The 16,118-nt window shown below is 54.2% G+C and overlaps 1 protein-coding gene across 2 annotated transcripts in view; it reads right to left on the reverse strand.

Annotated features, from left to right (window-relative positions):
• The window catches only part of PPP6R2 (protein phosphatase 6 regulatory subunit 2), a 56,451-nt gene that overhangs the window by 3,852 nt on the left and 36,481 nt on the right, over positions 1–16,118 (reverse strand). For both annotated transcript variants that reach the window (XM_058806013.1, XM_058806014.1), the window contains exons 9-22: positions 15,422–15,548; positions 14,664–14,816; positions 13,621–13,851; positions 12,815–12,879; positions 10,925–11,040; positions 9,883–9,968; positions 9,511–9,591; positions 9,070–9,167; positions 7,127–7,184; positions 6,162–6,289; positions 5,156–5,313; positions 3,041–3,194; positions 2,595–2,683; positions 1,962–2,148 (exon numbers count right to left, since the gene is read on the reverse strand). In XM_058806013.1, coding sequence (XP_058661996.1) covers positions 1,962–2,148; positions 2,595–2,683; positions 3,041–3,194; positions 5,156–5,313; positions 6,162–6,289; positions 7,127–7,184; positions 9,070–9,167; positions 9,511–9,591; positions 9,883–9,968; positions 10,925–11,040; positions 12,815–12,879; positions 13,621–13,851; positions 14,664–14,816; positions 15,422–15,548 — 1,731 coding nt within the window. The remainder of the gene's footprint in view (positions 1–1,961; positions 2,149–2,594; positions 2,684–3,040; positions 3,195–5,155; positions 5,314–6,161; positions 6,290–7,126; positions 7,185–9,069; positions 9,168–9,510; positions 9,592–9,882; positions 9,969–10,924; positions 11,041–12,814; positions 12,880–13,620; positions 13,852–14,663; positions 14,817–15,421; positions 15,549–16,118) is intronic.

The following is a 16,118-nucleotide window of genomic DNA, read 5'->3' on the forward strand; positions in this document are numbered from 1 at the left end:
GAATGGGGTGTGGTGCAGGTTTTGGGGAAGTGCTTGGAGAGAGTCACAAGCCACAGAGTGACTCCAAAATGTTCCCGATTTCCCTGGAATCATTAAGGAACGTGGTAAGAAATGGATATTCCCACTGCAGGCAGAGTGGTCTGGGAGAGCTGAGGACACTGGGAGAGCTCTGGGTGGTGATTCCCTCTGGGAGTTCAGGCCTGGAGCAGCTCCAGTCCCAGCTGTGGCACTGCCCCTGTCCTCCCACAGCTTCCCCTGGGATCTCTGGCCATGGACACAGCTGTGGAGAGCCACAGACACCTGTCAGGGAGGCCCTGGGTGCTCTCTGCCACAATGGAATCAGCAGGCAGGCAAAGGCAGGCAGCTTGGGAAGCTTTATCCCTATGGAATGTGCTACAGACACTTGTCTGGAGAGGAAAACATTCCCAATGTGCCAAACCAGGAACAAACACTTCCCTCCTGCCAGGAAAGCAGGGAAGAGGATGGACACAGGAACAGGAAGAGCTGGAGCTGGGTCAGGGAGGGTTAGGTGGGGTATCAGGAAAGGCTCTTCCTCCAGAGGGTGCTGGGCACTGGAACAGCTCCAGAGCCCCAGGAATACCTGGACAACACTGGGATTGCTGGGCTGTCCTGGGCAGCTGCACCAACGACCCTGTGAGTCCAGTTCAGGACATTCCCTGATCCTACTGGGAACCCAGCCAGCCCCAGGCAAGGTCCTGCTGTGCCCACACCATGGGCCAGGGCAGGAAAAGCACCTGGAGCACAGCTTGGATCAGATCCAATGGATCCAACTCCACACAACTCCAGAGAAGGAGAGGCTGTTTCAGCACAGCTGGAACTGCTGTGCCTTCCCTCACCCTCTGCTCCCCACCAAGCCACAGCCAGGCCACTCCCAGGCACAGAGTGCATTTATCAGAATTAATGCATTTCTTGGAACTAATGCATTTATCAAACTGAAATGTATCAAAATTAACTGTGTTTATCAAAATGAATCCATTTATCTAAATTAATGCATTTATCAGAACTAATGCATTTATCAAAATGAACTGTATTTATCAGAATTAATGCAATCATCAGAATTAATGCATTTTTCAGAATGAGCTGCTTCCAACCTAACAGACCCTGGGATAACTCCTGCCCTAATTCCAGGGAATTCTGCAATCCCAGTGGTTTCCCAGCCCCCAGGCCCTCAGGAGCTGCTGCTGGCAGTGCACACCCAGGGATGACCCCAAACTGTCACCAAGCATCGCTGAAGGAAACTCCCGATCCTGAGTCAGGTGCACAAACCCAGGAACTCAGGTAAAAAACACGAGGAAATCCATGGAAGAGTATGAGGAAAAACCTCAGAATCTTGGAGCTGAGTAAAATCTCTGTGGATGCAGCAGATGCTGACTGGGCTGGGCAGCAGCTCATCCCCTGTGACTGGAGCAGGCTGGATTGAAGATCCAATTCCTACAAACCTGCCCAACCCCTGGATCTGCTCCAGCCTTTCCTGGTGCTTTTATCACTGAATGCCTTTGACACTGAGGGGAAAATGAGAACCTGAGTGGGTTAAACCTTACCCCCATGGCTGCAGGAGGATCCCATGGGAGCCTTTACTCTGCTTTTCTGAGTGATCTCACCCAGATCCTGCCCTGGGTCTGATCCCAGATCACGGACAGAGATGCTCCTGTGACACTGGAGTGCCCAAAGGACAGGGACAGAGACACTCCCATGACACTGGAGTGCCCAAAGGACAGGAACAGAGATGCTCCTGTGACACTGGAGTGGCCCAAAGGAGCCCCAACCCTTCCTTGGAGTAACCCTGTGCTAAATATGTCCCTCAGCCCCCCTGTGCCATGCCAGGGCAGGACCTGCTCCCAGGGGATACCAGGACACGGAGGCCACAGCAGAAAGGACAGTAACCACGTGGGGCCATCCCAGCCCAGGGGCCATCCCAGCCCACACAGATCCCTTCCCACCTGGAGGGAGCTGCCCTGTCCTTGCTGGCCTCCTGCGCCGTGGCCGTGGATTCCGTGCCAGCCTTGGCCTTGTCGTCGTCGTCGTCGTCGCTCTCGGAGCTGCCCGAGGAGCTGCTGTCCAAGGCCACCAGCGGTGCCTTCCGTGTCCCACACGCGTTCCACACACAGGGAGAGGCAGCAGTGCTGGCTGGGGGAGGAACAGCCCACACTGGAACCTAGGGAAAGCTCCCTGGACCGGCCCGAGGGGTCAAACAGGGCCTGCAGCCACTGCAGATGGCCTGGGAATCGTGGGATGGGGTGGGTGGGAAGGATCTCAAAGCCCACCCAGTGCCACCATGGGCAGGGACACCTTCCATGTCCCAGAGTGCTCCCAGCCCCATGCAGCCTGGCCTGGGACACCACCAGGGGTAAATGAAGTGTGCCTGTGATATCAGCTCCAACCCACTGCAGCTCCATCCCTTCCCTGCTGACACTGTCCCAACAAACCCTGGGGATCTCTGCCTTTGTTTCCTTCACTGATCCCACAGGGAATGCTCAGGGCAGGGGCCCTACAGGGAGGTCTCTCCTGCCCCAGGGGCTCCATGCAGGGTTCCCAGGGGCTGAGAGCACCCCGTGTGGCTCAGTGTCACTCACAGTTCTTGTCCTGGCCCTGTGCCGGGGTCCCGTCAGTGCCGCCGCTCTCGGTGTCCACGGGGGAGCTGCAGCGAGGGCCGGACTCGGAGCTGGGGAGGGAAGAGCCCTGAGCACGGAGCCAGGATCACCCCAGAGCCTCCCAACAGCCCCAGGAGCAGCCACCGGCCCATCACTGTTGTGAATTTCTCTAAACCTTATTTCCTGGCTCTCTACCCCAGCGAGGACACAGAAAGCGGGGCTGTGTCCCACCCCAGTCAGGAGCACTGGGAAGCAGCAGGAAGCACAAAGGAGGCCTGATCCAGGATCATCAGACAGCATTACACAATAAAACGGAAGCGATGGGAAGGGGAAGAAGAAAGGATTACAGCCAGGCACTCCATCAAAACGTATCCCAAATACTCCCCCATTCCCAAGCCCCAGGGGAGCTGGAATTCCGTGGCTCTTACCAGCAGAAAGGCTGGAAGTCTGTGAACTTGGCCCAGCCCTTCTCCTCCGGGGCGCTGCTCTGCGGGGCGGCCGAGTCCCACACGCTGGAGCCCACGTCCATGGCCACGGGCGGCGTGGGGCCCGCGGGCTCGAACACGGCCGTCCAGCCAGCCCCTAGGGACAGACACCACAGCCTGGGTGCCAGCCCAGCCCCAGCTGGCCAGGAGCACCCCAGGGACACAGCAGGGACCCCAGGGACATGCCAGGGATCCCAAGGACATCCCAGAGACACAGCAACCCACCCAGGAACATGCCAGGGATCCCAAGGACATCCCAGAGACACAGCAACCCATCCCAGGGACATCCCAGGGATCCCAAGGACACAGAAATCCATCCCAGGGACATCCCAGGGATCCCAGGGACACAGCAACTCATCCCAGGAACATCCCAGGGATCCCAGGGATGTCCCAGAGACACAACAACCCAGCTGAGGAACACCCCTGGGATTCCAGGGGAATCCCAGGGACATCTCAACTGCACCCTAGGGATCCCAGGGACATAGTAACCCATCCCAGGAACATCCCCGGGATCCCAGGGACACAGTGACCCATCCCAGGGCACCCCTCCCACACCCACCTGTGTCCCACAGAGATCCCTCTGCAGGTGTTTATCCCTGAGAGGCATCCATGGAGACAAATGACACCACAGGTGGCTTCATCTCCCAAGCCAGTGATTCCCAGGTCCAAGTCCCTCAGTTCCCTGCCAAAAGCTGCCATCTCCATCTCCAATGGTTAGGTTTCAGGTAAAGAACTGATCAATGGATTCCAATATTTAAGATCCTAAAAATCACCCATTGCTTTTTTCACAGTCTTGGACAATTCCTCCTCCAGAACCTCCTTCCACTTCTTGTCCCACTTCCTATTTCCAGTCCTAAAAATCCCATCTTTGGAACAGCATTTTTCCTTAGCTTTTCCCAGGGAAGAGGGACGACTGCAGAGCTCTGCAGGAACCGAACCAGGCAGGAGAGCCCCCCCCAGGGCTGCATCCCCAAAACTGATCCCAAATTCCAGCTGAGTCTCCAGAGGGTGACTGGGCTGCCACACACAGAGCCCACTGGGACTGGGAGGTTCATACTGGTCCTTCCCAATGGACTGTAATTATCTGACATTTCCAAAGGGGTGTAGAGAGCAGGAACCTGAGATAACCCTGCCTGGTGCTCACAGTGACAACACAAAGGCAGCACCCAGAGAAAAAAACTGTATAGAATTCAAAAAGCACGGGAAAATGGATGGTTGGGAAAGTGCTTTGTCCCTTGGAATTGTTCTGCTGACAGCACCATGTCTGTCCAGCATTCCCACGGTGTCATTTACACAGAGTTGTGAAAACCCCTGAAGGGAGCAGACAAGATGAAAAATGACAATGTACAGGGGCCTGGAGGGACAGGACACAGGGAATGGCTTGAGCCCCAGGTGTAGATGGCATCTTAGGAAGGAATTCCTGTCTGGGAGAGTGGGCAGGGGCTGGGCTGGAACTGCCAGAGCAGCTGGGGCTGCCCCTGCATCCCTGGCAGTGCCCAAGGCCAGGCTGGGCACTGGGGCTGGAGCAGCCTGGGACAGTGGGAGGTGTCCCTGCCATGGCAGGGGGGGCACTGGAGGGGCTCTGAGGTCCCTTCCCAGCCAACCCATTCCTGGGATTCCAGGAAAAGCCAGTCCCTCTGCACTCCTGCTCCAGTTACTGTAGGGATGGGACTGCCACAGGCAGAGCACAGCTGGAAAAGCAGAAGAACAGGCAGGGAGGAGTTCAGGTCACATCCCTGCACTGCTGCTTTGATTGGGATTTGCACTGAAGGAGCTGGGATTCAGGGAGCCACAGAACCATGGAATGGCTTGGGTGTGAGGGGACCTTACAGCTCCTCTCATTCCAAGCCCTGCCACGGGCAGGGACCCTTTCCCTGGGATTCTCCCTGTGGGGCTGCCTGACACAAGGGCTGTTCTGGGGCAGGGCTGCAGCTCCAGGGACTCCAGAGGCACAAGGTGAGCCCTGACACTCTGGTTTCCCCTGGCCAGGGGAGCTGGCAGTGTGTGAGTGCTGCTGTGACCCCTGCAGCCCCAGGGATGTGCTCCCAAGCCTGGTACCTTGGCAGGAGTCTGAGTCCTTCTGCTCTGGGGTGCTGCCCTTGTGTGGGGAGGGGGGTGGTGGCCGCTCCTCCTCCTCCTCCGAGTCCACGCTGCCGTCGTGGTCCCCGTTCTCCAGGTCACTCTTGGAGCTCTCTGACGTCTGTGAGGCTCCAAACCTGAATGGGAACTGGGAATGAGCCATGCCTGGATCCCGCAGCTCCTCCTCCCTGTCCCTGGGGAAACAGCCCAGAGCCTTTGCCAGGGTTGTTTCCTCCAAAATATTTCCCCCAACGACTCAGGGCACTCCTGGGTGCACAGAGAGATTCCCCCACATTCCTGAGGGCTTTGCTGCCAGCATTCCCTGGAGGTGCAGGACAGAGCCAGGGCTGGGGACACCACACAAACCAGTGCTCAGAGAGGGGACAGACACGGGTGTGGAGCCCACCCCATGCCCACGCAGGACCTGAGGCTGTTGATGCTTGGCAAGGACACAGGGAAGTCTTGGATGTTTTCTCTGTTTCCTTTGATCAAATTGCAGATTGGGAATTATGGAAATAACTTTATTTTAATAAGTGGCTCTGTCAAAGGGATGAAAAATTATTTCAAAGCCCGAGATGCCCCTGGGAGGCCTCTTGTTCTCACTTTTCTGATTTGAATGTTGTGAGAAAGAATGTTCTGCCCACTCCCCTCAGTCTCACCTCCTCCTCCTCCTCCTCCTCCTCTCCAAGGATGAGAGAAGGAGCAAATTCCAAGTGTTTCACACTAAGGGTGGGGGTTTTTAATGTGTTTGATGGAAGACTCACTCATTAGGTGTCCCCATCGTTAATGAATTCCTTTGAACTGGATCTGTCTTCAGTTCAGGAGAACCCCCAGCACAAGTGGCAGGGAAAGTGCTCAGGGTTGTGTCAGACAAAACCTCACAGCCCCAAAATGACACAAAACCCAAGGAATTCCTCCTGGCCTGGACTGAAATGTGCAGATTGCCAGCAGCAAGGGGAAAATCAGAGCTCTGCTTTCACCTTACCGTGTCCTGGACTTGACCTGGGTGGCGTAGGAGATGTCCTTCTCCTCCCAGATATCCTCCTCCTCCTCGTTGTCGTCGAACTGCTGGATGCGCTCGTTGCAGCAGGCCTCGAACAGGGAGGCGTTGGGCTGCAGGACCAAAGGGAAACCACATGCCACACGCTCTCTGGAGACACTGCTTTAAGCCCAAGTCTCAGGGCTGACCAAATCCAGCTTTGCTCAGGAACTGGGATCACCTGGGACCACCACAGTCCAGCTGCTGCTTTGCTTTGGGGCAATAAAGCAGGAAAGGCCAGGAACAGCCTGGCAATGTTTAGATCCATGAGAAATCCTTCTCTGCCTATGCTTCCCTAATCTATGTCTGGAAGATGATCTAAAGCTGGGAGAGCTGGGGGTGTTCACCTGCACAGGAGACGAATACAGAGATATCTCAGAGCCCCTGGCAGGGCCTGCAGGGGCTCCAGCAGAGCTGCAGAGGGACTGGGGACAAGGCCTGCAGGGACAGCACACAGGGAATGGCTCCCACTGCCAGAGGGCAGCCATGGGTGGCATCTTGGCAATGAGGAATTCCTGCCTGGGCTGGCATTGCCAGAGCAGCTGGGGCTGCCCCTGATCCCTGCAGTGCCCAAGGCCAGGCTGGGCACTGGGGCTGGAGCAGCCTGGGACAGTGGGAGGTGTCCCTGCCATGGCAGGGGTGGCACTGCAGGGGCTCTGAGGTCCTCTCCCACCCAACCCATCCCAGGATTCCATTATTCCAAGAACAAGCACTGCAGGGAGGGAGGAAGATTCCCTCTGTGCTCAGAGGGAAGGAACATTTTCTGGCAGGAAGCCCTGAGGGGCCAGCAGTGCCCAGCTCTCTCAGGCCCCTCTTCACTGCCCAAAGCCCCAAAGCTCTGCTCTCTCAGCCTGCCAGCATCACCTTTCCAGCAGCCCCCTGAGCCCAGCCCCAGCCCAGAGCCCACTCACGCTGTCGTCGTCAGCGTCGATGTTGAAGTTGATCTCGGCGATGCGGTCAAAGGGAGCGCTGGGAGGGAGGAGGGAGGGAAGAGCCTCAGGGGTGGCTCCCAGGAGCCCGTGCTGCCCACAGGGACAGCAGCAGGGCCAGAGCCACTCCTGGGCTGGGGTCCCCGCACAGCCACTCCTGCCCACGGTGTCCCCTCACCGAGGGAAGGGTTATTCCAGCCTAGAACATTCCCTGCCCATGGCAGGGGGGCACTGGAGGGGATTCCTGGGGGGCAGCTGGGGGGGTCGGGCTGTGCTCCAGGGAACAGGGACAGGAGCAGAGGGAACGGCCTCAGGCTGGGACAGGGGAGCTCAGGGCGGACACCAGCAGGTATTTCCCCATGGAAAGGGGGTCAGACCTCAGCAGGGGAAATTCGGAGTCTCCATCTCTGGAGGTGTCCAAGGAATTCCTGGAGGTGGCACTCAGGGCTCTGGGCTGGGGACAAGGTGGCCATTGGGCACAGCTGGGGCTGGATGGGCTTTTCCAGCCTCAGGGATCCTGGGGTTCTGTGAATCTCAGTCTCAAAGCCCAAGGTGTGCTGCTCTGTGAATATCCCAGAATGTGAATATCCCCGATGACCCAATTCCCAGTCCAAGGCAGGGGAGCCCCTGGTGGGAACAGCAGAGGGTGCTGCAGGCCCAGAAATTCCCAATTCCCAGAGTTTGGATTCAGGAAGCGTTCACTCCCCACTCATGGATCTGTAGCTTTTCCAGTGTCATTTTCTTTGAAAGACTCTCCTGTTCAATACCCCTGCAGTTCTAGGGACATTGACACAGGACTGATAGTCCTTAAATATTCCAATTCACTTCCAGCCCAGTGTCCACCACTTGGAAACAGCTGGCAGGGAGCACCACTCCCACAATATTCCCGGTTTTGCAGAACATTCTCCTTTTCCAATCACAAACAGAGCTACAACCTGCCACGCACACTTCTTCCAGTTTCGTGTTCATTTTACACCTGGCACGAGGCCCCTGGGGCAGCTCCACAGGGATTTAACTCCTCCCTGCCCCTCACTCACATGGGGCTGTATTTGCCAGCAGTGAAAAGTCTTTATTTTATTTTATTTAAAAAAATATTTATGTGTAGAACAGAATAATTTCTGTTCATTTCAACTCTGATTCTATTCTAGAACTTTTTGGCCTTATCAAGTTTCTGACATCTCTGAGGCTCAGGAAAAACCCTGGATGGGAAGGGCAGAGGTGCTGCCTTGGATCCCAAGGAATTCCCGGGATGCAGACAAACCCAGGAGCATTGGGATCCCCTGGAGCACTGTTCTGTCCATAATTGGTCCCAATTTCAGGACTGTTATGGCCACTGGGATAATCCCAGTGCCAGGTACATTTCTAAGGGGAGAGGATGAGCTGCAGCTTTAATGGGATTAAAGGAATTCTGTAAAAGCAGCAAATTCTGAGCTCCGGATTCAGCAAGTTGTGTAACACTGAATCCCCTTCCCTGTCTCCCTGAAATGCCACTGCTCCTGATCATCCCTGCTCCCTTACTCAGGAGAGGGAAAATGGCTGCATTTTCCATGGATTCCATCAGAGCACTGTCTCTTCACTCCTCCTTCCAATAAGGATTTAATTCCTTGGAAAAGATCTGTTTAACTGCCCAGGGTTTGCTCTCATGCTTTGTCTTTAAACTCATTCCAGACCAGGGCTGGACAACAGTTGCCTGCTTTATTTCAAATATCCCTCTTTGAAATGAAAGAATACTTTTCCTTGCTTCTCCACCTGGCTCTGGAGATCGGGCTGGGCTCCTGGAAAACAAGGAGCTGTTTACAACCTGAGGAGGGATAACAAGGCTCATTTGTAAACCTGAAGCAGAGGGAGGATGGGATGCAAAGAGGCTGAAATGCCAATCACCCCCAGACTCACTCGGTGCTGCCACCAAACACCCCCAGACTCACTTGATGTTGTCATCCTGGTCTGCAAACTCCTCATCATTGAAGCCAAACTGATCCACAAAATTGGCTGTCATCTGCTGGATCTGGTACTCAGAGAAGGCCTGGGAAGGGATCCCAAAAAATCCATCAATAGGGTGTCCAGAGACATTCCAGAAACAGTCAGTGGAGCTCCTCCAGGAAAGCACTAAAATCCCAGGGAAGAGTGTGAAACCCTCACTCTGATCCCTTCCCAGTGCAGGATCACACAGAGCTCTGGGATTCCCAACCTGATGCCTCCTGCCCTGCTCTCAGGTGGATCCCAGGCCATGGAACTGCTCTGGGAAACCCCAAAGGAGCTGAACACAGACTGGGAGCAGAGTTCAGGAAGCTGTTCCACACCAGGATGGACCAAAGGCAACTGGAGCAGTGAGTTTCCTGGGAAGAGTGAAGATGCTCCCAACCCACCTGCTGGAGAGTGAGCTCGTTGGGAAAAGCATTTTCAATGTCCTCATCCTCGCTGGAGGAGTGCAGGTGGTGGGTGCTCACCTGGGAAAGCACAAACCAGTCAGGGAACCAGGGAAAACTGGAAAAGCTCCAATGTTTCAGTTCCACCAAAGCCCAAACTCCTGCCCAGGCAGGAGCTGCCCCAAGGAATCCCAGGGACCAGCTCAGCACCACAGATCAGCTCTGCTGAAGGACTGTTATGAAACATGTTTATGGAAATGCTTTCTACTCTGCCTTGAAGGGCTCTTCAGCAAAAGAAGGAAAATGAGAAAAACCAGGAATATCCCTTTTTTGTTAGGAGAAGCCCAGCAGGCACTGGAGTGACCAACTCACCAAATCCACCGTGTTTCTCCGGTTTGTCTCCGTCAGCGTCTCCTCCACAAAACTCTCCCACCTGCCCCTGCAGTCCTCAGGCAACTCTGGAACAAAAGGGACATAGAAACCATGGGAGTTCTGAGCCAGCTGAACTCCCTGGGGACTCACCTGGGCAAAGGGCTCACAGCTTCTCTCACCTTGCTGGGAACAACCCCGAGCAGGGCTCCAGCTGTGCTTGGGTCTTCCCTTTTCTCCTGGAGACTGAGGGCACCTTCCCCTCCCATCCCTCCCAGCCCAGCACAACTGGGAGCACAAAGGTGAGCAGAACTTGAGGGTTGAGGCAGGGAAATGGGGAAATAATAAAAGGAGAAACAAGCAGAAGATTGTGCCCCCAGATTGTCACTGCCCAGCTGTGCCCCTTCCTAGCCCGGCAGGGGCTGAGCAGAGGGGATGGAAAATGTGGAAAATGGAAAATCTTCCTTCTTCCCACCCAAGCCTATTTGACAAAACCAGTTCTCCAAGTGGATCCAGTGAGGGCAGGATGGACACAGCCTGGCAATGGGAATATCCCTGATGAGCACATCTGGGGCCTCTGGGGACACAACCTCCTGTCTCTTTCCTCAGAGAGCCATGGAATCATGGAATGGGTTGGGTGGGAAGGGATCTCAAAGCCCATCCAGTGCCACCCCTGCCATGACAGGGACACCTCCCACTGTCCAATCTTAACCTCACTGTGTGAAAACCAGGAGGAGCCAAATGGGGTCTCACCATACTTTAAATGATGAGAATATTGTGGGATTTCCCTGGGAACACTTTCCAATGGGAAAGGATCTTGAGGAAATACCTGCAGTGAGCCCTCCCAGGAGTTCCCAAGAGTTATTTTTCCCTGGAGAGCAGTGAAAAGTGAAGGAAGAGAAGGAGAAGGAGAAGGAGAAGGAGAAGGAGAAGGAGAAGGAGAAGGAGAAGGAGAAGGAGAAGGAGAAGGAGAAGGAGAAGGAGAAGGAGAAGGAGAAGGAGAAGGAGAAGGAGAAGGAGAAGGAGAAGGAGAAGCAGGCGGTACCTTTGATGAAGTCACTGATCTGGGCCTGCATGGGCCCCTTCTCCATGTTGTGCACCACGGCGTTGGCGATGCGGGTCAGGTGCCCCATGTTCCCTCTCCTCCTGCCGCCCTCTGCCCTGGAACAGAGAGCAGCCGCTACCCACGGAGCCAGGACACCCTCGGAGCTGGGATACCCACGGAACCAGGATATCCTTAGAGTCGGGACATCCACAGAACCGGGATACCCAGGGAGCCAGGACACCCATGGAGCTGGGATGGGTTGCCCATGGAGCCAGGATAACCACAGAGCCAGGACAGAGCCCTGGGAATGGCCCCAGCATTCCTGCCCCACTGGCCACAGCATTCCTGCCCCACTGGCCACAGAATTCCTGCCCCAGTAGCCACAGCATTCTTGCCCCAATGGTCACAGAATTTCAGCCCCACACAGGGATCAGCCCTGCTCTGGCAGGATGGGGTGAGCTCACCCCCAGGACAGGGACCTTCCCTCATTTTGCGCTGTTTTGGGATCCCTCCTCCCACTCAGGTAACATGGCAGGGGTTCTAAACAAGGAGATAAACATGGAAAAGATGCAGAAATAAATCTGACTGTAATTCCCAGGGAAGAAAACTCCCAAAGTTAAGGATGTACAGCTACTGGTAGAGCTCCAGGGTGGGACTGGGATTGCAGCAGTGACTCCCCCAGAACAGAAGACATTCCCATCCAACCATGGGATTCCCCCTGGGTTAAAACCAGTTCCCAACACAGAGCCCGAGCAGCCCTGAGTCCCCGCTCTGGCTCCTCACTGCTTCCCTTCCTGCAGAGTGAAGCCGTGCTCCAAAGCAGCCCAGGGAATGGTTTGGGTGGGAAGGGACCTTCCAGTGCCACCCTGCCATGGCAGGGACACCTCCCACTGTGCCAGGCTGCTCCAGCCCCAGTGTCCAGCCTGGCCCTGGGCACTGCCAGGGATCAGGGGCAGCCCCAGCTGGTCTCCATCTGCTCACTGAGAGCAGCCAAGGACCTTCCTGGAAACTCCACCTTCCCAAAGCCCCAGCTGAGATTCCTCTGCTTAAATCCCTATTTTTTTCCTTCCATTCAGATTCTTTCCAGCGTGGTGGTGACTGGAACTCTGGCAGGAAATAGGGATGAGCTCTGGCTCCTTTCTGGTTTAATCAGGAAGACTCCCAAGCAGCACCCAGGGATATTTTTGGTCCTACAGAACTGAGCAAGGAAATGCCCAGTAAAATTCCTTATGTGGACAAGGGGCTGTAAAAAGAACCAAAAATCCAAAACCCCAAACCACACCAACAACAAAAAAATGTAATCCAGATCTCAATCCACCAATTATGGCCTAAACAATTCCAGTGGGACTCCAAAGGCCTTGGAAGCCACCAGGAGCTCAAAATAGAGAGGGAGGACCAAACACTGAGCTGGACATGGAAACTGAAGCTTCTGGAATATTTCCACTTTAATGTTTTAGTTCTTTTAGAATATTTAGCTCTTATCAGCCCAATCAGCACAAAATCCAAGGGTTTTTTAAAGATAAAATAGAAAATCCAGGCCACAAATGCTTGGCCACCCCAACTTCCAACAGTTTTGTACTCCGGGAAGAATAAAATTGTACATTTGAAACAAACAAACAAAAAAGTTTAAAAAGTGAGTATTCCATGGGATTCCCTGAGAAAGCAGGTAAGCAGAAGACTGAATGTTTGGGATGGGGTGTTGGAAACATCCATAAAACCCACCATGCCTTCAAATCCTGTCCAAAATTTGGGAATTTGGCTTGTCAGCATGCAAATCACCCCAGTTCCAAATCCCAACCAAAATCCAAGTCTGTCTCAACACCATTAAAATGGAAATTCTCCAAGAATATTCCAAAGTGAATGTGAAGCCCCAGGCCAGCAATTCCTTACTGGATTTTGTCATTGGCTTCCCAGGCGTCCAATATCCTCTGCACCAGGCAGCACTTCTGGAACAGCTGTGGGGAAAAGGGGAGGATAGTCAGGATTTTCCAAAGGAGAACTGTGGATCCTCCTGCTCCTTCCCTGGCTGCTCCTCAGGAGCTCCAACCTCAGCCCTTCCCCTGTCCAAGAGCCCAATTCCTTCCTGGTTATTCCCCAGAGGATCCCAGCACAGCAGTACAAATAAAGGCATAAAAGTAACCACAGCTCCATGAGAACCACTACAAATGATAATAAGTAATAACAAAGCCCACTAAAAATAGATAAAAAATAACAATAAAACCCACTACAAATGATAATAAATAATAATAAAACCCATTAAAAATAGATAATAATAAAGCCCATGAAAATTTGATAATAAGCAATAAAAACAAATTTTAAAGGCAATAAATAATAACAAAACCTACTAAAAATTACATATAAAAATAAATAATAATTTAAAAAATCTACACTGAGACAAGTGCCCGCTCTGGAACAGCCCACCCTAGAGATGTCCTGGTGACCCCAGCCCCATCCCAGAGATCTGTGGTGACCCCAGCCTCATCCTAGGGATCCCTGGTGACCCCAGCCTCACCACAGAGATGCCTGGTGACCCCAGCCCCAGCCCAGGGACCTTGGTGACCCCAGCCCCATCCCAGAGACGCGCTGGTGACCCCAGCCCCACCCCAGGCACCCTGGTGATCCCAGTCTGATCCCCGAGACCCCTGATGACCCCAGCCCCTCCCCAGGCACCCTGGTGACCCCAGCCCGGCTCTCACGTGGGTGACCATGAGGTTCTCGGTGCCTCTGGCAGGGGGCTGTGGGGGCTGTGGGGGCTGTGGGGGCTGTGGGGGCTCCGCGGCCGCGCTCCCGCTCGCAGCCTCCTCTTTGCTGCCCGGCTCCCCCGGGCTGGGCTTCCCCTCGTGCACCGAGTGCGACAGGATGGCTGCTATGGACAGCTCCACTTGGAAATGCAAAAAGTTATTCCACGTGTATTTAAAAAATAAATCCTGGAGGAGAAATGAGAGATGGAAGAGTTTACTTGGGATAAATTTTCCTGGTTTTAATGATATCAGGGATCTTTAAGGATCTGCAACCCATCCCATGATTCTGGGACTCTGGGATATTAAATTGTTGCCCAAGCTGTTTGATCAAGCAATTCCACTCATACAGTTTTCCTGCTACATGCCAGCACCCAGTGCAGGCTGGGCTCTGCATTCCCAGGGCACTCAGTCTGCTGGGAAATCAGTGAATATTCCCCGTAAATGGAGCACTTAGGAATCCTCTCACACAGCACTCACAGCACAGACACACTGAATTAAACAACTCTGCTGGGGCTCAGTGAAGCCTAGGAAAAACAGGAACTAAACCACTGCTAAGGGTGGAATGAATTCTCTTAAGGCTGCCCAGGTTCTGCAAGGCTTTTTCCAGCCTCAGGGATCCTGGGAGAAAATTAATCTCTCATCATTCCACGAGCTCACACTCACAGCAGAGACTGTTTCACACCTTCTCCACTGAACTAACATGGACTTGGAAGTGTGAGGCTCAGTCCAAAACCCCAAACAGTCGGATTTGGATCACAAAAGCTCCTCCAGGGATCTGCTCCTTGTGGAGCAGGTAAGGGAAATGTCAGGACTTTGTCCCCCTGGCACAATCCCTGCACAGAAGGGATCCAGGTCCCACCCCGGTGCCCCCAAACACTCACAAGTAACAAGTCCTGCTCACTGGAGCAGGTAAGGGAAATGCCAGGACTTTGTCCCCCTGGCACAAGCCCCGCACAGAGGGATCCCAGGTCCCCATCCCCAGTGCCCCAAACACTCACAAGTAACAAGTCCAGGGTGCCCAGCCTGCAGAGCTCGTGGTTGATGCTGGGCGTGTTGGCGTGCAGCAGCGCCGCGATCAGCCGCGAGCCGTGCAGCCGCGCGTTCCCCAGCGGCTCCTCCAGCACCCCCAGCGTGGTCAGGATCGCCGGTTTCTGCGGGCAGGGAGGGCAGTCAGGGCAGGGCAGCGTTCCCACAGAGCACCTGCACCAGGGTTCTGCAGGGCCTTGGCCATAAATCCAACCATGGGAATTCCACCTCACCAGGGGCAAGAGCTTCCCATGGAGGGGATAGAGCCCTGGAACCCTGCACTGCCCAGGGAGGGCCTGAGTGCCCCACTCTGCAGGCATCCCAATCCCAGCTGGACGCGTCCCTCTGTCACCTGCTCCAGTGACCCTGCCCTGCATGGAGTTGCACCGGGTGATCCCTAACAACCCCAGCTGTTCTGGAATTCTCAGATTTAACAGAACCCACCCATTTCAGGAATGTTCTCAGCAGGGAAACATAGACCACCTTCCCAAGAGGACGGTTCTGGGGCCACTGCGAGATTTAACTTCCAAATCAGAAGATTAAAATCCAACTATGCACTGAAAGTTTCTTCCTCTCCATCCCTTCCCATCTCCCCAGTTCCAAAGATTTCCCTGAACACAGCTCTCAGACTCCTGCTGCTCATCCCTGAGTTACAGGGTTTGGAGTGGATTTCCCCTCCCTGGCCACGTGTCCATGGAGCTGTCTGGAGCCCCGGGAGTGCCGGCGGTACCTTGGGCGGGCACAGCAGCAGCTGGTGGAAGTCCTTGAGCCGGGGCTCGATGCCGTGTAAGATGCTGCTGTTGACAGTGTAAGACCTCTCGAATCCCTGAGTGTACGAGTCCATCAGGCCTTCCACTCTGAGGGAACACCAGGATTCACTGAAGTCACTCACCATTCCCTCTTCCCATTCTGAACAACCAAGTGATACCAGGGTCCTCACGGTCCCTCCCAACCCAGTCCATCCTGGGATTCTGGGACTTTATGATATTAAACCAGTGCCCAACCTGGTGTTCAATCAGCAATTCCACTAAAACCATTTTCCTTCTACACTTCCTGCATTCCATTTTCCTTCTCCTGGGGCCCAGAACTGCCCCCAGTATCCAGAGGTGGAGATTTTGTTAAAGAGCCTCCAGTCACACTGGCCATGTCAGTGGTTTTCTCTTCAAAAATGAGGATGAAAAATAATAATATTCAGCTCCTGAACACATTCCCATACCTGCACAATATTGATTCTATTATATTAGCTATTCCCATTATTTATTATACTGTATTAGTTAATATTGGTATAATATCCCAGGTGCTGCTCACACAACCAAACCTGTGCTGAGCTCAGGAGGAGCTGACCAGAAATAACCTCCCAGTAGAGCTGGCAAACCACATTCCCAAAGTGGGGCCTGGGGTTCCAAACCCTTAAACACTTCCAGAGA

This window comes from Ammospiza caudacuta, chromosome 5 (genome assembly GCF_027887145.1).
Source record: "Ammospiza caudacuta isolate bAmmCau1 chromosome 5, bAmmCau1.pri, whole genome shotgun sequence".
Lineage (NCBI taxonomy): Eukaryota > Metazoa > Chordata > Aves > Passeriformes > Passerellidae > Ammospiza > Ammospiza caudacuta.